General features: G+C 43.1%; 1 protein-coding gene across 1 annotated transcript in view; it reads right to left on the bottom strand.

Annotated features, from left to right (window-relative positions):
- SLC45A4 (solute carrier family 45 member 4) overlaps positions 1-11,207 on the bottom strand; it is a 37,392-nt gene extending 26,185 nt beyond the window's left edge. The window contains exon 1 of the mRNA XM_065399752.1: positions 10,964-11,207. Within this exon, the coding sequence (XP_065255824.1) occupies positions 10,964-11,207 (244 nt within the window). The remainder of the gene's footprint in view (positions 1-10,963) is intronic.
- Positions 11,208-21,990: the final 10,783 nt, after the last annotated feature.

Genomic DNA, 21,990 nt, shown 5'->3' with positions numbered 1-21,990 from the left:
AGCTACACCTCTCTGACCCAGCCCCCATTGCTGGTCTGGTTTCATACTATCACTGACAGAATAACAGAAATCACCACCAACAAAATGAAACTTGCTTGAAAGTCTTCCTCTTCATCCACAAAGAGAGAGAGATGAAGAAACAGTGGTTGGGCAATAATTTTTCTCAAGTCAGCTTCTTAACTGTTAACTAATTGCATTTGGCATAGAAGTGTGCGTGGAATAGACACGCTTTAGCAGTTTGCTCTTTAAGATCTTATGTACAAGTAAAAGGTCATGTCACATGCATGTCCTAGATCTGACCAGGCTTCTTATATAGCCCATGAGATTTAGCTCTCCAACTAAATTCTTCAACTCTCATTGGAGAGCAGAGTGCATTCTCATGTGCATATATACTAAAAAAATTAGAACAAGGAAAATAATTCATCTGTTTCCTGATTGAGATTTTCAAATCCGTCTAGGGGATTCAGGTAAGTTTCATTAATCGTAGTGGAAAATATGCCTACATCCCTGCACTGCTTGAAATTCAGCCTCCATTTTAAAAATATTTTAAAGGATTAATTCAAGTTATACAGCTTCAAGAACATGAAGCCAGCTCAAGTCCTCATATTACCTTGAGTTGAAAGTTAGATTCACAGTAAGAACACAACTAATTTGATCCTTGGCAGAATGCACAGCAACATCTATTAATTTTGTGAGACACCTCAGGGGGCATGAATTAGTCCATTATTAAAAAAAAAAAAAGTGATAGGTGGGGATGTTTCAAGATGTTATTAACATTTGCCTCAGGTGCACTGTTTACAGTATTATAGGTTCACCACCTGAGACATGTATTAATGGAATAAAACATCACATCCTTTAGGCTCTTGGGATATAGATAAAATTAATGGCTATATGCCTAAATCTATTTTAAAGGTTTTATTCAGTTAAAAGAAGTCTTTCCATTCCAGCCTTACCAAAGATCTTAAATTTTTTCTTCAAGTTTAAAATACAAATTTTTTCGCTAGCTCCCAAATCTCTATTTTGCATGAAGAATTTTTACTCAGGACAGTAATAAGAGCCTAATTCACCATCTGTATTTGAAGAAGAAGAAAAAAAAAAAAAAAAAAAAAAAACGTGTTAAGGAGCCCAGGTTACCATGAGCAGCTGATGGACTGGAGAGGTGGGGAGCAGGCCAGAGCCATAACTTGAAGACATCTTTCTGAAGTCTGTGCACCTATTATCCAAACCACACTAAAGGCAATAGAAAGATGCCCATTGATTTCAATGGGCTTTGGCTCAGGCCCAAGAACTTCAAATGGCTCTTGGTTTTCCCTTCATCTTTCCTTACTATTTTGTCATTATCACTTTGATTGTTTCAAAGTTAGATTTGGGACAGGGATGGCCTTTTCATGCAGGATGACTGCACCATTTCTCCAAGCACAAGCTTGTACTATTGCCCAGTGCATCATTTTAATTTGAACAGTTTTGCCTGCACCTGGGCTATAAGATCATTTGAGCACGGATCACAGATCCTTAGGTTTGTGAAGTACCCAGCATGCTATTAGCACTATCTCATCATGCCTAAGTTGACAGACAGACCGACCAGAGGACAAAGGCTACTCTACATGTAAATCAGTGAAATAAGTGAAGTGCTTTCTTGATTCTACATTATATGATGAGAAAATTCAGACAAAAAATAACCTATTGTATTTTGCTTGAGTTGGTTCCACCTTTTCATTAGAGCCTATTAATTAGAATTGAAGTATTCGTTTCCTGAAACACTATTGCTTAGCGTCACTGCCTGAAAAAACATTATATTCAGAGGTAAGCCTGAAACAAACAATGTGAATATTTAATGTGCAAATGGCGAATGTTTACAATAAGTGGCCATTTATTCCCACATTACAATGTAATGCCATCAGATATCCACTTGAATATGAAACAATACATAAAAAAAAGTTAGCGGTGCTGTTGTAATAAAGCATGAATTTCAAAACTTGAAATATATCAAAGACCAATTGGGCAGCGTCACCTGAAATGGATACCCCTTATTCATCACATTAGAGAAAGAGGGCCTAGAGTTTGTCTCTCTTTTATAGGGAAACATTCTTACATTTCTAAGTCACACATAAAGGGTAGATGGGATAGTGTTAAAAATGTTCACTTGAACCTTAAGTAAGAGTTCCTTTTAGAAAAGGGAAATAAGTGAAGAGTAATACATTTAATCACGTATGCTGTTTTAGAAAGAGGGAGAGTGGAACATTTCTGTTGCTGACAATCAGTTCTGTGCTTATTAACTATTCATAGAATACTCAATGACATGGGGAAAAGCCTTTGAAATACAATAAAGGCTTAGTGAATCATTTACCATATTAACTATAAAAAACTATGGTACAGTTGTGACTGTTATAAACGTCAAATTTTATAGACACTGCTGAAACACCATTACTCAATTGCAAGGTTATAAACTTTTCTCTTTAAAAATATAATACAGTAACAGTTACAAGAGAGATTTCTTACACTGGAAGGCCTTTGGAATCTTCCTGATTTCCTGGGCATACAAAAGTTTTACCTTTTAAGAAAATGGTGAGTAGATTTACATGAATTAACAAACCCAGCAAGCATTTATGTCTGTTGGCCACATTATGCATACATTTCCCTATTTTCTAAGGATGTGAAAAGTGTTGGTAAAGGTCATGCACACTAACAGTCTAATGATTTATCTTTTTTCTGGTATTATGAACCAATTACTTTCTAGTTTAAAAAAAAAAAAAAATCAAAAACTTAGTAAGTTATAGCAAAGCAACATCAAAACTGCTAACCCTGTTTTGTTCCTTTCAAATCATTTCAGTGGTGTGGTAGACAGATACACGGTAGGAACGGTTTCAACTGAAGGAAAATTTATACCATATAGGGTTAAATGTTGGAAGAGCGTTAATAATGAAACGACATCATTTGTAAACAATGGTAGAGAACCTTAGGGCTGGTCTAGATGGGGCATTTTGTCTGGACCCACTCGTAGTTAGCATAGTCTGAAAAATACTTGTGTACGCACACACACACACACCCACACACCCCTCACAATTCATGGAAATCCACCAACTCTGCATTTACTTCTGCAGTCTTCTTTTGAAGTGTACTAAATTCAACGCTAGTTTAGTTAGTGCGGTCTAGTATTCTCATACATGCAATGCTACCACATGCTCCTTTGGTAGTCCTTCAACTGCTATCCCAACTGCTTTGGGGGCCTCTGTGACCAAACTATCTGTTGACCTTTGTGCCCTCCACTACTTGGAGTCAAACTGACCAGATGACCCCCTCCACTGTAAAATCTGGCACGGTGCCAGGATCAGCCCATTTGCTCCTGGATTATAATATAATGGCATTACAGTGATATTACTCCAAAAGCCTTTACAACTTGACTTGAGCAGCTGCTTGGCACCATGTTAAGACCCAAGATCTCCTTGCCATATGGAGAGAAGCATCAGCGCAGCAAGCTCTTGGGGCCAGCCACCAGGATAAAGGAGTGTTTATGGACATTGCTATTCAGATTCCCATGGGGGGGGGGGGGGCGGGTGTCGCAACTGGGATGCCGCCCAGTAATGGATAAAGAGAAACCCGCTTAGGAGAACTTGCATTAAAGCCAGGAACAATCCAGCTGTGGAAATGTAACCTGTCAATTTTTTGAGGCACTAACAGCTTTGAGCATTTACACCACCACCCTCCCGCCTAAGCAAGTTGGGGACCCTGGGCACTCTACACAAGGACAAGCAGCAAAAGCCATCCTTGACCCCTGACCGCCCCCTCCCGGGACCCCTGCCCCCAATCCCCATGCTCACTGTCCCCTGACTGCCCTCCCGACCCCTATCCACACACCTACCTCCTGACAGCCCCCGCCCCCCGGGACTCCCACCCCATATCCAACCGCCCTCTGCTCCTCATCCCCTGAGCACCCCCTCCCAGGACCCCCTGCCCCTAACTGCCCTCCAAGATCCCACCCTCTTATCCAACCCCCCCGCTCCCAGTGCCCTGACTGCCCTCCCAACCCCATCCACATACCCACCCCGACAGGCCCCCCGGGACTCCCACTCCCAACCCCCCCCAGAACCTCCGCCCCATCCAACTGCCCCCTCCTCCCTGACTGCCCCCCAGGACTCCCTGCTCCCTTACCCAATCCCCCCGCTCCCCACCCCTTTACCAGCGGCAGGAGCTTGCAGCCGCGACACCCGGCCAGAGCCAGCTACGCTGCCCAGCGGGAGTGGCAGGCCAGAGTGTGGCCCGCGGGACAGCAGGGGAGGGGCCGGGGGCTAGCCTCCCTGGCCGGGAGCTCAGAGGCCGGGCAAGACACTCCTGTGGGCCGGATGTGGCCCGCAGGCCGTAGTTTGCCCACGTCTGTGCTAAACCCTCTGGACACCATACAAGTGCCTCCAAGGCACAGCATAGACTGCAGTGTTGAAGGGGGAACATAATGCTATCCCTCTCCTCCCCCCACCCCCCTTCTCACCTCCCCAGCCTCCCAGGCATAACTGCAAATGCAGATGGAATACACTGAACATCCAAAAATCCCCACCTAGCCCTCCTCATGCACCCCACTTATCAACTGATGTTTCCCCCCAAAATGGAAAGAATCTCAGAAAGGGGTAAATACATATTAAAAAAGATTGACAAAAACCCACAAGTGATTCCTACTTCCCCAACCACAGCACCTGTAGCTGCCTGACCCTCAAGGACAGGGCCTTTATCAATGGTTGAGTGGCTGGCTAAACTGAGAGGGGAGAAATGAAAAACTGGAGATCAAGTGTGAGAAGAACTCATTGCATACGCTCCAAAAAACTGAAAAAGTAAGGGAGAGCCGGTTTCATAGAATATCAGGGTTGGAAGGGACCTCAGGAGGTCATCTAGTCCAACCCCCTGCTCAAAATAGGACCAATCCCCAGGCAGATTTTTGCCCCAGATCCCTAAATGGCCCCGTCATAACTATAAAGGGAAGGGTAACAGCCCTCCTGTGTACAATACTATAAAATCCCTCCTGGCCAGAGACTCCAAAATCCTTTTACCTGTAAAGGGTTAAGAAGCTCAGGTAACCTGGCTGACACCTGACCCAAAGGACCAATAAGGGGACAAGATACTTTCATATCTTGGTGGGGGGAAGGCTTTTGTTTGTGCTCTTTGTTTTGGGGAGAGTTCGCTCTTGGGACTAAGAGGGACCAGACATCAAACCAGGCTCTCCAAATCTTTCTGAACAAGGCCTGGTCTACACTAAGCCCCAAATTCGAACTAAGGTATGCAACTTCAGCTACGTGAATAACGTAGCTGAAGTCGACATACCTTAGTTCGAACTTACTGCGGTTCAGACGCGGTCCACACGCGGCAGGCAGGCTCCCCGTCGACTCCGCGGTACTCCTCTCGCCGAGCTGGAGTACCGCAGTTGACGGCGAGCGCTTCCGGGATCGATTTATCGCGTCCAGACCAGATGCGATAAATCGAACCCGGAAGTTCGATTGCCAGCTGTCGAACTACCGCGGTAGTGTAGACCTGGCCCAAGTCTCTCAGATTTCAAACTTGTAAGTAAACAGCCAGGCAAGGCGTGTTAGTTTTATCTTTGTTTTCTCAACTTGTAAATGTACCTTTTTACTAGGGTGTTTACCTCTGTTTGCTGTAACTTTGAACCTAAGGCTAGAGGGGGGTCCTCTGGGATCTTTACAGGGTAATCAAACTTAAAGTTATTTTCCATCCTGATTTACAGAGATGATTTTTACCTTTTTCTTTAATTAAAAGCCTTCTTTTTAAGAACCTGATTGATTTCTCCTTGTTTTAGATCTAAGGGGGTTGGATCTTGATCCACCAGGAGTTGGTGGGAGAACAGAGGGGGGATGGTTAATTTCTCCTTGTTTTAAGATCCAAGGGGTTTGGATCTGTATTCACCAGGGAATTGGTGAAGAGTCTCTCAAGGCTACCCAAGGAAGGGAATTAGCACATTGGGAGTGGTGGCAGCGGACCAGATCTAAGCTGGTAGTTAAGCTTAGAAGTTTTCATGCAGGCCCCCACATCTGTACTCTAAAGTTCAGAGTGGGGAAGGAGCCTTGACACCCCCTCAAGGACTGAACTCACAACCTTGGGTTTAGCAGGCCAATGCACAAACCACTTGTTGGAGATCAGAGAGGAAAGACACAAGGAACTATCAAGAGAGTGTGAGCGAGAGATGAAGTGGACAGAGACCACACTGTCATGGCAAGAGACACTGTAGTGAGAGACAGGGACATGCAGAGACAACAGATTGAGGCAATACAGAAGCAGAATGCTCGGGTACAGCATTTGCTGGTAGAGGATGTCCAGACAATTCAGTGTCCTCAACCAGGACACAGCCATGTTCTGTAGCCTCTGGACAAAGGGTACTAGGAACATTGGCACATGTTCCCTGCTATGCCCCTACAGCAGTGCTTCCAAATACTATTCCCTCCTGGGCCAAGGTCAGGGCAGGGAGAACAATTGTACCTGGGAGCCCAGCTCTTACAAGTCATCTAACATCCCTGGTAACTTTGAGCCCTGACATTCCCCACAGGAAGACAGAAGAACAAGAGGCAGCGGAGGAAACAGATGGATGTACAGCTGTACACTTTCAGGCCTGAAATTCAATGTAACCGCAATACATAACTCTGACAGTACTGACCTGGCTCTTGACATTTTCTAGTGAGTGCCTGGCTGGCTGCGTAAACTGCTGAGCAAGTCTCTGCACCTCAGCTACCCACCCACTGGCAAGGCTCTCCCCTCCCCCACCCCGGCTCTCACAAATATTGTGCAAAATACAACATGCAGCTATAATCTCAGGCTTTTTCCCCCTGCAACTTCCAACCTAGCCCATTAACAGTGCCACCTGCCTTTCAGATGGCCAAATGCACACTCCACGGTCATTCTACAACTAGTGATGTGACAGTTAAATAGTTCCTTCCTTCTATTCAAGCAGCCTGTGAATGACTTCATTAGCCAGGGAAGCAGAGGATAAGCCAGGTCTCCCTGGATAACCCGAGCAATCTCCACACAGTTAATGCCCATAGTGAGCCTGGGGGCAAACTGTCCATTATTCATTAAGGTAAATAGGGCTGAGTTCCAAAAGATCCTAGCATCATGGCCTTTACAGACCATCCTGCATTTGTGTTTGTAAATCTACCATGGTGGTCAACCAAATCATTAAGCACCATGGAGAAATACCCTTTTGTTTAGAAACTGAGGCCTTGTGCGGGGGCAGACTGTAGGCACATGGGTTCCATCAATTGCCCCAATACAGTTTGGGAACCCCATGTGTGCAAAGCCATCAATCTCCTGAGCATTATCAAGCTTTATAACCTACTGCAGCAGTACTTTATGGATAGCATCGAACGCCTGCATGACAATAGCTCCAGCAGTTGATCTCCCTTATGCTGAATTAGTTGGCTATGGACTGGTAGCAGTCAGGGGTGGCTAGCTTCCAGATGGCAGCAGTGAGTGGGGCACTCTGTTGCAGCTCTGGAGCGACTTCAGTACAGATATCCAAACAAGGTTGCTTTCACCATGCTGAAATTCTCTCACCACTTACTTGGTCCTCCCAGATGTACAGAATGATCATTTTCCACCAATAGATGCTGGCTTCCCAAGTCCTGAAACGGCACCGCATGAAGCTGTTCCAGGAACAGCTCTGTTGTAGCAGTTGCTTGGTGTCATCCTCTTCTTCCTCATCACCCTTCTGGTCACTGCTGGAGGAGCGGCTGCTGCTACGCCATCGGCTTGGTGGTGCAGCAGGCAAAGTCCAAACTGAAGCTACTCAGCTTAAAGAGGTCAAATAAAGCCCAAGCAGCCTCTGTACAGTAACTCCTCACGTAAAGTCGTCCCGGTTAACGTAAGGAACATGCTCGTTTAAAGTTGTGTAATGTTCCCTTCTAACGTCGTTTGGCAGCCGCCTGCTTTGTCTACTGCTTGCAGGAAGAGCAGCCCCTTGCAGCTAGCTGGTGGGGGCCTGGATCCAGGGTGGACTGGCAGCCCCCTATCAGCTCCCCGCTCCCCTAGAGTTCCCTGTGCAGCAGCTGCCAGCAGTTCAGCTGTGTCCCTCCCCCCACTGCCATGTGCTGCTCCTGCCCTCTGCCTTGGAGCTGCTCCCCCGAGACTCCTGCTTGTTGTGCGGGGGGAGGGAAGGAAGAGGGGGGGCTGTCAGGGTGTCCCCCTCCCCCCTGCTCCTGCACCCCACTTACCCCCATCTTCCACAGAGCAGGGCTCAGGATGGAGGGAACTTGCAGCAGCTGGGGTCTCAGCAAGCTGATCTAATTAACAAGGCTGTGTACTTAAGGGAAATGCGCATATCCCCCTCCATTCCTGCTGCCTTGCAGAGTGATAGAGTTAACCCCTGAGGGCTCAGCCCATTGCTAGTTCATCATTTAGCAGTAAGGGAAATATCCCACCCTCTGACTCCTCCACCACAACCAAGCTTCACAATCATCATTACTGTGTACCAGTATTAAATTGTTTGTTTAAAACTTACACTGTGTGCGCGCACACACAAAATACATATATAGTCTTTTGTCTGGTGAAAAAAATTCCCTGGAACCTAACCCCTTCATTTACATTAATTCTTATGGGGAAATTGGATTTGCGGAACATCGTTTTGCTTAAAGTCGCATTTTTCAGGAACATAACTACAACATTTGTGGTCGCGAGCATAGCAATGCAGCCAACCATTAAAAATGTTACTAGCCTGCCCAGAAAAAGAGGAAGCATGGAATCGAGAGAATAGAATCAGATTTTTTGAGAGTTTGGCCTCAAGTCCCAGAATTCCACAGGTTTCTGCTATGCATCTGACAATGTGTGAGAAAAATCCCAGAGTACACAATGCTCAGCAGTGATGCAAAGGATTGTGGACTACCTTCCCAGATTGCCATGCGCTTAGTATGCTGCATGTACACGATGCAAACTGAAAGAGGCCAGAGCTAGCATGCACACAGGACGTCGGTATGGCTTCTGTATAGTGCAAACAGCAAGTGTCAACTGAATGCAAGCTACACCCTACTCCCCCCCATGTAGACAAGGCCATGGTTCTCCTTCAGCGACGATTGTTTACTGTTGATATAACATGGTCACTCAGTTTCGGCATGTGCACATACCTTAATAGTTCAGTTGTATCTTTTAATCATAAAATGTTGAAATATATAAAATTAAGATACATGAAAAAAACCCACACTGAGTGTTACTGACTCACATCTTCTATTACTGTACAACCATTCAGCACTATCAGATTACCATATAGATTACCTGTTGGGGCAAGCCTAGAAAAAAAATGGTTTGAAGTTGTGAGGGAGGGGGAATTAAACATCTAATAAATTCATGCAGGACTGGGAAAAAACAACAACTAGTGTGCCAATATTTAAAGAGAGTATATGCTATGATCCACAAAATTATAGCCTCATTAGCCTGACATTGATTCCACAAACCAATCTTCAAGTTACCAAACCACATAGAAAGGTCAAAGTAGGACTCGATCAAGTTTGGCAGTATCAGGTAATGAAGCAATATTGTTTTAAGCTGTATTTTAAAGCATAGATAGTACATACAATAATTCAGACACACCACTAAACCTGCTCAAATTCTGCCCTCTTCCCATTCACCACTTGCTGCAGCAAATGATACTGAAGTGTTTATTAATCTAACACACTTAATACCTGGCCCTCACCTTTGGTTAGAAAGTCTGGAGTGTCATGTCCTTTAATGAGCCCAGCAATTATTTGGGAAACTGGCACAAGCACTTCCTTAATATGCAAGAAGCAGAACAGTCTACAGTCATTTTAATCCTCATTTTATTTCCATTACACAATGCACTGTGTACTGCAGCAAGGATGCCCAAAGTTGTTCTCTCCATTAATGGATTTCTTGTTACCAAGATGGCCAACAGGTAATCTTATGGACATCCTGTACCAATAACCCTGACCTAATTAAGAGAGAGAGTTGTTGGCAGCTAAATTGCAATCTAGTTTTAAAACATGCCAATAGTTTAGATCGGCAACTTTATTTGAGCAAACAAAAACTTTTAGATGTTTAGTTAACATTAGCCGTGGCATATTACTTCAGAGCTACACAGCTTCATGTTGACCATGAATCCATGCTATCTTCATTTGAGATTTTTCAGGCCCATTAAGCATAAAAAGTTGAAATATTGTAGGTGATGCCGAATGTTAAACTATGTAAGTGAGAGGTTGAACTGGGTATAAGTACTCTCTCCTTTTCCTCATGTGCCAGTTGCCTATTGCATAATATGGGCAAGTTCTTGGCACAATATCTCTTTGTATCGTTAAACATATAAAAAGAAAGATACCAAGCAAGAGCTTTACTGAATTACACACAAGATAAGATTCGCTAGAAGCTCAAAATAGAACATACAATATTATATAGATCAATAGTTATTGTCAAAGCCAAACCATACAATATTCTCAGCATTTTCTTGGGCAAAGTAACCTGATTAAATTTCCCAGTTCTTGTGTCAAGACTACCGAAAACAAGTTTGTACCTAAAGTCCGCTGGACTAAATATTTGTCCAATATGTTAAAATGGATATTTGGCTATAATCGGACATGATTTGTTTTCAATGCATTTTTAAAAACTTAACACATTTGAAAATACATAGGTTTTATATATTTGTACTGACAACTTAGAATATTAGCAAAAAATACTTGGTGCTTTTTCCTCAAATCTCCTATAAGAACTAACCCTATGAAATAACAAGCAAAACCATTATACAGATGGTATATGCAAGTTCAAAGTGTTTTACAAAATGTTAAAGATCACACAATTAGTCAGTAGCAGAGTCAAGAACAGAACTCAGATGTTCCAATTTGCAGCCCACTGCTCTAGCTGTAACAAAACCACTTCTTCCTATGGCATTAGCCAAAAAACAAAACAAAACATTAAGAACAAGCAATGGCTTTATGTTTAAAGCAGTATATTAGACATGAAAAAATGTACTTACCAATTTGCAACAATACTGGGGTTACCAATGCTGTCTCCATGGCATAACAGAATTCCCTGCCAAACATCACTGCACCATGCATCACCCACAGGCGTACTGGTATCCGGTTTATGGATCCTTCGCTAATAGTCTCCTCCCTACTCTCATTCTCTTTGTTTGCTGGTTTCTGAAGATCTGTCACAGGTAGCTCTTGAACTTGCATAGATTCCGAGTCAGCATTCTGGGGAGCCATTTTCATTACCATAAAAATATATATTTATTATAGCTCTATAAATAATACTATCATATCTCTAAGATGTCTTCTCTTTCAGCTTCTGTTGTGTTCCTGGTGCAAGTAATGCTTATATTCCTCTTGTACAGATAGGTATTTCACAACTTCTCAGGTAGGTATGAAACAAAGAACAGGAAGCTACTTAGTAGGAATTTCAACATATGGCTTGCTACGTTTACTGTGAATTAGAGTTAAAAATCCATAATTGCCATTCAGTTAATACCAGTTTCATAATTATTATTGACAAGGTGCTGAAGTTGTTATTCTTGCTACACAGAGGTGGAAAGGCGACACAAAAAGGTGCTCCACTGTTAATCCCCATCGAGTGGCTGATTAATCTGCAACAAAGCAATAAAGTGCAAACCATTAGATATCCAAGCAATAGATTGCAAGCTGCAATCACCCTTCTGAATGTATACACTAAACAAACGTTTTCTTCACTATCAGCACCCCTGCCCAATATAGGGCCTTTATCCCAAAGCACTTTAAAAACAGTGAACAAGCTTCACATCACACATCATTAAAATGCAGCTGCTGTTTAACTGTACTAAACACTACTCTATAGTTTAGGGCATGAGGTGAAGGTTATTTAAGTTAGATGATTTGCAGGAGAAAAATCTAAGTAAGGGTAATTACTATATTTAGGCTTTGGCCAGAGTACTAGGTAGAAGACTCAGTAATTCACAAGTTCTTTCGTGAACTCAGCTTTAGGTTCCATTTAAGAGATGTCACAGCATACGCCAACACCGCTCTCCAGGACACAGGTTCAGTGCGGACAGGTGAGACCACCATGTACTGACTCACCAAATACCACTTTCTGAAACACCTACAATAGCCCTCCGAGGTCTCAATGATAGAAAGTACTATACTTTAAATACCTGAGAGCTCCACAATTGTCATTTACACTAAGCACACAGTAATATCCATTATCCCACGGTTTCCGCCCCAAATCTTCATAATACTTGAATGCATGATCTATTGTACAGGTTGACTTCTGTGGTTTACTTTAAAAACCTGAATACCCAAGAGTTTTTATTTATTTTATTATTAATTATTAATTATTATTATTATTAAAGTGTGGAGCATTCTGATAGGAAAAACTTGATTATCATGGTCTTTCCTGTAACAAATTTAAGCAGAAGTGTAAAAAAGTCACACAGCTGGGAAGAAACTTTTGACGTTCAATACTTCAATATTGAACTTCTGAATATGTCATGTCCCTAACGCTTACCTCTTCTCCCTACAACACCAAGACATCCAATCACAGCCCTTATCTTTCAAAGCCTGTCAATACTGCTGATTCTAAAGTTGATCACAGTGGAGTGATGCAATGCTCTCCGGCCTGCACAGTATTCCGAGACTACGTTCTGCCCAGGGACTTCTCATGTCTCCCATACAGCAGGGCAGAGAGAAGCATCACTGAGCCACAGGAAACCTTAAGTAGAACTAGCCATAACGCTATATTTTTAGCGAGAAGGATAAGGATTTTGCAATAAGTGCAACTGTTAATTTCCAAGGAGTCAGATTTGACATATTAATTTCCATGTTTGTTTCAGAGAGATGTGTATGAAAATCTAACCCAAGCACAAAATGTATTTGATTCTACTGAAAGAAACAACGTGGGTGAGGTAATGTCTTTTGTTGGACCAACTTCCACTGGTGAGAAGCTTTCGAGCTCAGAGTCTTTCTTCAGGTCCACAATGTTATTTTGTAAGTTACCCACATGCTAGGTTCTCTTTGAGAAAGGTCTGAGCAGTCTCTTGACCCATAACCAAGGCACATTCCCTTCCTGTTTATCATCGACTCTAGATCCTGTACTGTGGATCATCTACTCCTATAGGTTTCTCATCTGGACAAGCATTATCTCCCAAAAGCATAATTCTGACAAGGGGTCCGATTTAAGGAAAACCATGGAGATTAGCTCAATCTTGTTAAAAAAAAAAATTATAGTGGTATCATATTGAAGAGTTAATCTCAAAATTCAAGATCAAAGTTGCAATATGTTGAGGTTTTTTTTTTTTTTTTTTTAAATATAAACAAAAACCCCACCCCACACACCCTGCAACTGAATTTTCACCCCAGCACAAAGATCCCCACAAAAGAGTTTAAGTGATGCAGAAAACCTTAACACAGAGTTTATGAGATGCACAGGGCCCTGTCTGCCCTCTGCACTAGGGCGAGTTTCACCCTATGAGACTGGCATTTTATTCCTGTCTTTTACCAGTGTTTTGGTCCTGCTGCTCCAGCATACTGTCTGCCATTGCTTTACAGCACTATAAAACTATAGCGCTATTTGTATGGCCTTACCCAGTATATGTTGTCACAACCAGATAAAAGAAGGCAATGAGCCCTCATAGGAAGTATTTTTCCATGGCACAAAGGTTACCAAGTTCATCCAGACTGCAAGGCAGCTGAGTATTTTGGTCAGACTAACATCCCAGGGTTTTAACAGCTGCACTAGAAACCCCACAAAGTGACTTTTTCTTCTAAACTATTAAAATTACAGGAGCTCTTTAATGTAATCATTTGATAACAAACCTTAACTACTATAATGTGCTCCATATGTGGCTAGATCTTGATCACTTGGAGATATTAAACCTGTGTTAGAATGCAGCAGCTTGTTTATCATGCTGAGACCACTTGTGCTTTAGGAGTGCCAAGTGTCTGTTTAACCTAGAGAGCCCTAAACAGTTTTGAACAGGGTTACCTGAGAGTAGGGTGACCAGGGGTCTGGTTTTTTGACTGGAACACCTGGTCAAAAAGGGACCCTAGCAGCTCTGGACAGCACCGCCGACCAGGTTGTTAAGAGTCTGGTCAGCAGTGTTGTGGAGCTAAGGCAGACCAGCCCCTACCTGTCCTGGCACTGTGGACTACATTGCGCCCCAGAAGCTGCCAGCAGGTCTGGCTTCTAGGTGGGGGGAGAGAGAAAATGTGTATCTGTGCGCTGCCTCCACCCTGAGCACTGGCTCCACACTCCCATTAGCCAGGAACCGTGGCCAATGGGAGCTAGGGGTGGGCCGTGCCCGCGGGCAAGAGCAGCACAGCGTGAAGCTGCCTGCCGCGCCCCTCTGCCTAGGACCCGAACCTGCTGGCCGCTTCTGGGGTGTAGCGCAGTTCGCGGTGCCAGGACAGGCAGGAAGCATGTCTTAGCGGCACAGCAGGGGGGCTGACTGGGAGCTGTTGCAAGTAAGCCTGCACCCCAAACCCCTCATCCCCAGCCCAGAACCCCCTTCCACACCCTGAACCCCTCATTTCTGGCCCCACCCCAGAGCCCGCACCCCCAGTTAGAGCCCTCACCCCCTCCCACATCCCATCCCCTGCCCCAGCCCAGTGAGAGTGAGTGAGGGTGGGGAAGAGCGAGCCACCGAGGGAGGGGGAATGTAATGAGCGGGGGGCAGGGCCTTGGGGAAGGGGGGGGCTAGGGTGTTCAGTTTGGTGGGATTAGAAAGTTGGCAACCCTACCTGAGAGATCATCTCTCCCACACAGCAGTACTACTGCAGCAGAGATGTTTAGCTTGGGACTAGGACTTATAAAGCACAGGGAGCTGCTGGCTGGAAATCCTCCACAAAGACCCCTCGGTTTTGGAATTGGTTTCCAACCTTGATCTGCCTGCATAGTCTGTGGACATTACTTCCTTTGTGGGGGAGGGTAAGCGGCAGGCTGAGGTCAGGTGAGGGGTGTAATTGTTATTATGGTTTTAGTATTAGATGTGTGCACCTGTTGACTATTCAACCGGATAAGGGGCAGTGTTATTTGTACTTGCATATTTATGGTAAATGCAAATATTAAGAGGGACATCATATTTTTATGAACAAAAAAAAAAAACCCAGCTGCAAACTTGTAACAGATGCTAGAATAGACAGACAACTACCTTTTAAATACATCCAAATATCAATTTAAAACACTACTAAAAATAGTATGAAATGTGTTTTAGGACCTGTCACTCAGCAGCCTGTCTTAATAGTATTAAAACACCAGTATTTGCTAAAATACCAACATTGTGTTGTTTGGCACTGTGGAGGAAACAAATATGAAGACATTCTCTGCCCCAAGGAACTTATAGTTTAAGACTCATCACTATAGGAAAGTGCAGACTTGAGTTTCTGCTTTGTTTCCTCTCATTTTACTCTTCAATAATGTAATGATGAGTTGGAAGGGGGATTTGACTTGGGTTTTAATATGTCTACACTGCAAAAAACCTCATGGTAGTGAATCTCCAAGCCCAGGAAAATTGACTTGGGCTCTTGGGGCTCCAAGATGCTCCCCCTCACTGGGTTTCAAAGCCCAGGCTCCAGCCCAAGGCCAGATGTCAACACTGCTCTTTTTAGCCCCGCAGTCCAAGCCCCATGAGTGCAAATCAATTGATCTGGGTGCAGACTCTGTACCATGGGTTTTTCTTTGCAGCATAGACACACCTTTATAATAGTCATGGGATTCTCTCTGAAGATATTTAGAAGGTATTGGAATGAAACCCGAGTGGTGCTTAGTTTATCAGATTAGAATGTTTTCCCATGCATGGGGCAGGATTAGGGAGAAGGATGAGGGTGGGGGCTGGTATCATTGGCAGAGTGAAAGGGATGAGAAGATGAGATCAGAGAGTTAGGCCAAGATACAGTTGAGCAAGACCCTGAAGGTGAGACTAAGATGATTAAACTTGATATGGATGACAAGGGGGAGTCAGATTCAAAGAGTGGAGTGACAGGCTGTGATTGATAAGGGATCCTGGCTTTCTGTGATAATCCCTCTCCCGCCCCCAAATTATCCAATAAACCCCCCCCCCTCAGAAAAATCCATGTTTTTCTGCGATTAAAATTAAATGCAGAACTTGAGTTTCCCTAAAGCGTGCGCTCTCTAGATTATATCACTGGAACACAATGTTTTATTGATTTACAATTTTTAAGCAAGCTCAAAGCCTACCAGTGCCATCAATCATAATAAAATTAAATACAATTGCAGTTTGTATTTCTTACATATACCAAATACTTCTATGTACTGGGCTCAGCACTGGGTTGTTTAATATGGAGAGCTGGATAAACTGGATTTTACTGTATGTTTCTATTTTTTCACAAAGTGTAAAAACTAAATGGTTTTCTGTCAAAATGTAAATTCCATGTTTTTCCACAGCAAATAGATTTCTAGGATCTCTGTTGAGCAACAAAGAAAATGTTAACAGCTGCATTTTTCTTGGACTGGAAAGAGACAATCTGGGTATCAGAGTTTGAGGCCACAGAGAAAGTAGTTATGGTAATCAAGACAAGTGACCTGGGCATGGACAGGTTTTATCCACTGGAACAAGAAAGGAGGACTAAAAACCCAACAACATCTGCTTGATGGTGAAGGATTACAATAGCCTTCCCTCACTACTGCAATTCAACTCCAAATGCAAATCTAATGCAAAAATACTATCTTGGAAGGGACTATCACATCTTCATAGTGAGGTCTTTTGCAAGATTTGAGAAGTATAAACACAACTAGTTTATTTTATAATAATCCTGCTTCCTCCTCTCCCCCACAATTAACTTTGCAGTGACACAAAGATTAATACAGGAATAAAGTTTGCCAGGACAAGAGGTTAATGCTCATTTACAGAACCATGGGGGAATTTCAGGAGCAGTGGGTTCTTCCTTACAAAGATTCCAGGTTATAACAGGTCTTAGAGAATCACTGGTTTCATTTTACTGGATCTGAAGGCTATAGGGAGAGATTAATTCCTCTGCATCACGCTCTGCTCTTCTCCCCGCCCCATGGCATGTGGAAATCAGAAAACAGGAATACCAAGTAAGTTAATTTCTTGGCTTTGGGGCCAGCTAGGGTTGCCAACTTTCTAATCGAAACCAAACTGAACACCCTTGCCATGCCCCCTGCCCTGAGACCCCACTCCTGACTCCCTCCATCCCACCTCACTCGCTCTCCCCCACCCTCAGTCACTTTCGGGCTGGGGCAGTAGGCTGGGGTGCAGAAGGGAGTGAGGGCTCAGGCTGGGGGTGTGGACTCTGGGTGCAGGAGAGGGCTCAGAGCTGGGGCTAGGGATGAGGGGTTTGGGGTGCAGGAGGGGGTTCCGACCAGGGACAGGAGTCCAGGAGGGGGGTTCAGGGTGTGTGCTCTGGCCAGGCAGCAGCACAGTGGGGCTAAGGCAGGCTCCCAGAAGTGGCCAGCACAGACATGCAGGGTCCAAGGGGCTCTGCGTGCTGCCCAGGGTGGCAGGCGCCGCCCCGCAGCTCCCACTGGCTGTGGTTCCTGGACAATGGGTGCTGCGGAGCCAGTGCTCAGGATGGGGGCACCGCAGGGAGGCTCCCTAGCCCCTGCGCCTAGGAGCCGAACATGCCGGCCGCTTCCGGGAAGCATGCGGAACCAGGGCAGGCCACCAGGGTCCCTTTTTGACCGGGTGTTCTGGTCGAAAACTGGATGCCTGGCAACTCTAGGGCCAGCAAACAATGGGGAAAGTAGCAAGTTATCTAGAAACATCATAAAACTTCATAGCTGAGAAGAGTTACTATAGTGGTATCACTTCAGAAGTAGTTAGTTATTTGAAAGATAGAGCGTTTGTGGCCATTTTTAATACAGTAAAGCTTCAGTTACAAAACATCAGAGTTATTAACCGACTGGTCAATTACACACACCTCATTTGGAACTGGACATATGCAATCAGGCAACAGATACAAAAAAGCAAATACATACGGTAAACACAGTACAACTACTGAAAAAAGGGAAAGTTTAAAAAAGATTTGACAAGGTAAGGAAACTGTTTGTGCTTGTTTCATTTAAATTAAGATGGTAAAAGGCAACGTTTTTCTTCTGCACAGTAAAGTTTCAAAGCTGTAGTAAGTCAATGTTCAGTTGTAAACTTTTGAAACAACCATAACGTTTTGTTCAGAGTTATGAACAACTTCCATTCCCGAGCTTCTACTGTATTATGAAAATCCTTTTACTAGTGTCTAGGGCTCCAAAAATCTTACATTTCATGCAGCTTCCATTTAACAAAGCAGTCTATTCATTTTATTTTAAATATACCAATAAGTAGCACAGGTCAAATTTCAATGAATTTCAAAATTCGGTTCAATAATATTAAATCTCAGTTATACTTTTAGAAGCGATGAGTTTGGTTTACATTTTACCTGGCATTCAAGCAGTTTAGGCATTAAAACAGCTGGCTTCCCTTCCTCAAGTAGTGCAAGCAGAGAGGCATAGTAAATAGATGGCAGTGAAGGTCCCTGTGGAAAACTATAATGTTATAAACAAGCCACAAGGCATCTTAAATGTAAAGGAGGACAGAGTCAGCACATTATGCTAACTTTGTAAAACATTTGACTCAGGAAAACTAAACTATTCCTCCACCCTGCCATACGAGTTCACTAAGCTTTCTATCACTGTTTTTGTATCATACCCAGCACCGTAGTATCTCAGCGTGTTCCATAAAATAGTGTGAACAATTCTACTACATTTATCTATTGCCTACCTAGAGATAATCTTAATAAGCATGTGGCTTTTTACGCAACCTTTATACAAGACAATTTAGATACGAACAAATCTAAAGTGGTAAGATGTGTACTGGGGAGGATGGACTGCTTACATAACAGTTCTTCTCCAACACTGATTTCTATGCATACTAGTATTTTACCTTGACCTTTAGCCAAATAAAGACAGTAACAACTATAAGTTTAGTTAATATTTCAACAGGAATATTAAGTGAGCATTATTTTATAACATTCTAGTGCAAGTTCATCTGTGCTGTTTTTTCACAGATATCCTGAGAAACATGAGAACTCTAGAAGGGTGGTAATCTTATAATTTAGTGTCAAGGTTTTGGGTAGACTAAAAAAAAAAAAAAAGAGGGAACCATTATTTGTGAAAAAAAAATTCTATCTTTCACAGCTTTCTGGTCAAGCATTTACCATATCTTTTGATGCTGCCCAATGAATGATTATGGAGATGGTGAAGGTCTATAAGCAGTAGGGAAAATAACTGGAAGTTGAGGGAGGTGGCAAGGAAGAGGAATAGTTATATTGGATCAGACTGAAGGTCCAGCCAATCTGGTGGATTTTCTCCAATGGCTAGTATTAGATGCTAGAGAAGTGTAAAATGCTCAAACAATTACACACGGGTACGAATCAGGCAATTGCCTATGAACCCTCATGCTTCACAGCATGTATTATGCCAGGGGGGGCCAACCTGAGCCTGAGAAGGAGCCAGAATTTACCAATGTACATTGCCAAAGAGCCACAGTAATACATCAGCAGGCCTCCCCCCACCCCCACCCATCAGCTCCCCCGCCCACCAGCAGCTCTGCCAATCAGCGCCTCCCCCTCCCTATCAGCTGTTTCCTGGTGTGCAGGAGGGGGGGGGGGAGGGAGGGAGATGAGTGAGGGCACAGCAGGCTCAGGGGAGGAGGCAGGAAGGGGTGGAGTGGGGGCAGGGCCTGTGGCAGAGCCAGGGGTTGAGCAGTGAGCACCCCCCGGTACATTGGAGAGATGGTGCCTGTAGCTCAAGCCCTGGAGTCGGTGCCTATACAAGGAGCCGCATATTAACTTCTGAAGAGCCACATGTGGCTCCGGAGCCACAGGTTGGCCACTCCTGTTTTATGCTTTTTGAGAGAGGTAGCCAAATATTACACTTCTGCATCTGTGACGCTCTCATTAAAGAGATCAGAGTGCATCACATCAATCCCAAATTGGTGAATTCAGGGGAGCATAAATAGTTAGAATTTTCTGGAGGAAAATAGTGGTAACCTTGAACATATTTTAAACATTTGTTCTCTGTAAGCAAAAAACAATGATGGGATGTAGAAAATGGATTGTTCTACAAACAGTCTCAGAGAATACTAACAATCATCCCCATGATTAGGGCTAATAGTCATCCTCCAGAGTTGAGGAGATGCCAACTTTTTTTTTTTTTAATTTTATTTATTAAATAAAGTAACTGGGCTTTGCAGATCCAGCTACAGTCTGCTGAGGATCTGTCCGTTCCTTGTAATGCAGGACACTCTCTCCATTGATGCTTTGTGTAGTTGGCTTCCAAAGAGGCTAAACTTTAGCACAGTCTAAAAATTTAGACTGCATTCTTTAAAAAGCAGTCTTAAAAACGTATTTTCAAATTATTTTCCCAATTGGATTAAGTATTTGCTTGGACTGTTTACAGTCCAAACATTGCTGCATTATTCTGTGCAACAGTGCAACTGCTAGTATGTTTTCATTAGCCAAATTAAGTGAGAGACTAAGTAAACTATTCAAACGGAGTATTTTAAAGATTAACTAACATTGTAGATTATAATAAATAAGGACATTGGATAGCCTGACAAGTGCTCCTTTGTAAAAGGAAGTCATAGAATATCTATTGCTTCTCTCCATTTAAGAAGGGGAAAAATGGAGATAATCTGGACTTCCTTCCACAATTCTGAGTATTTAAACTTCCAGACTACTTAAGTACACAAGTGAACTTAAAGTTCATTGCTTAAATACAATGCAGAAATTCTGTAGAAGTTTAATAAAGTGTTTTAAATAACCCCTCATCCAATGGTACCCAAAGTAACTTATTTTATAAAGTGACATGTTCGCTAAACTGCATGCCTGAACTCCTTAGCCAGAGAGGTGTTGTGCTTTTGGGATATATTGCTGGGTGTTTCTGAACATTCAGGGACAATATTGTTATGATTTGCAAACACAAGGGGAGAAGCAAAATACAATTGTTGAAGTCAACAACTTCCTCTATTGTCCTGTTTGAAATTTAAGGGTAAGGGATGCCAAAACACGTGACTCTGCTAATGCAGTAAACCCCAGCTAATGAAAACATGTTTACCATATATTTGCTAAGCACGAGTAGTACTACAGATCAATGCTGTGGATACAATTATTAGGACTATTCAGGTGCCAATTCCTTCCTCTATTAGAGATTTGTTATTCTCTATTTTAAAAGCAATACTTAAGGTTAAAAATATGGAAACTCACAAAAAGAATCCTGTATAGTAACAGATACCTAGAGAATATAAACAAGTATACCTAGTTGCAAGGAAGAGGCTCTCCGAAAGATACAAGTTCTAGCCATAGAAAAAATAGGATCACCCCAAAATATTCCTTGAGATCTAATGTGATGCTATAGTTAGCCCAACAACTTTCCTAAAAAGCCTTTAAGCTCACTGGTCTATTTGTGAATTCCTTACCCATCATGATTTCCAAAACCAAATATTAAATATAAAACAGAAAAACGGGGCTATTAGAATACAAGTGGAACAGCAGCACGACAGTTCTACAGTTGTGTTAGGGAGCGAAGACAGACACTTAACCATGACTCCTCTGCAACAATCATGATATTAAGAACTTCCTCCACTTCTCTCAACTAGGCCGGTTACTCTTGACAGGTTTAATTCTTTGGGTGGAGGGAAGAGGAACTTCTGCTGGGGCAGGGGGAGTTATCCTGCCCTTTTCCATCAGTCAATATTCTCTGTAGCCCCAAAAGGCAGATTTGAGTATTCCGGATTCTTAGATAAGGTCAGAAGGAACGATTGTGATCATCAAGCCTGACCTCCTGTATAACATAATTCAAGGAAGTCCTATGGCCTATTTGAACTAAAGCATCTTTTAGAAAAAAGAAAAATCTAGTTTTTTTGTTTTTTTTTAAATCAAAAGTTTCCAGTGATGGATTACCAATCACAGCCCCTTGGTAAATTGTTCCAGTGGTTCATTATCCTCGCCTGTTAAAAATTCACACCTCATTTCCCATCTGAATGTGTCTAGCTTTAGTTCCAGACATTGGGTCTTGTTA

This window comes from Emys orbicularis, chromosome 2, assembly GCF_028017835.1.
Source record: "Emys orbicularis isolate rEmyOrb1 chromosome 2, rEmyOrb1.hap1, whole genome shotgun sequence".
In the NCBI taxonomy this organism is placed as follows: domain Eukaryota; kingdom Metazoa; phylum Chordata; order Testudines; family Emydidae; genus Emys; species Emys orbicularis.
This window is presented reverse-complemented; position numbering and strand designations above follow the sequence as displayed.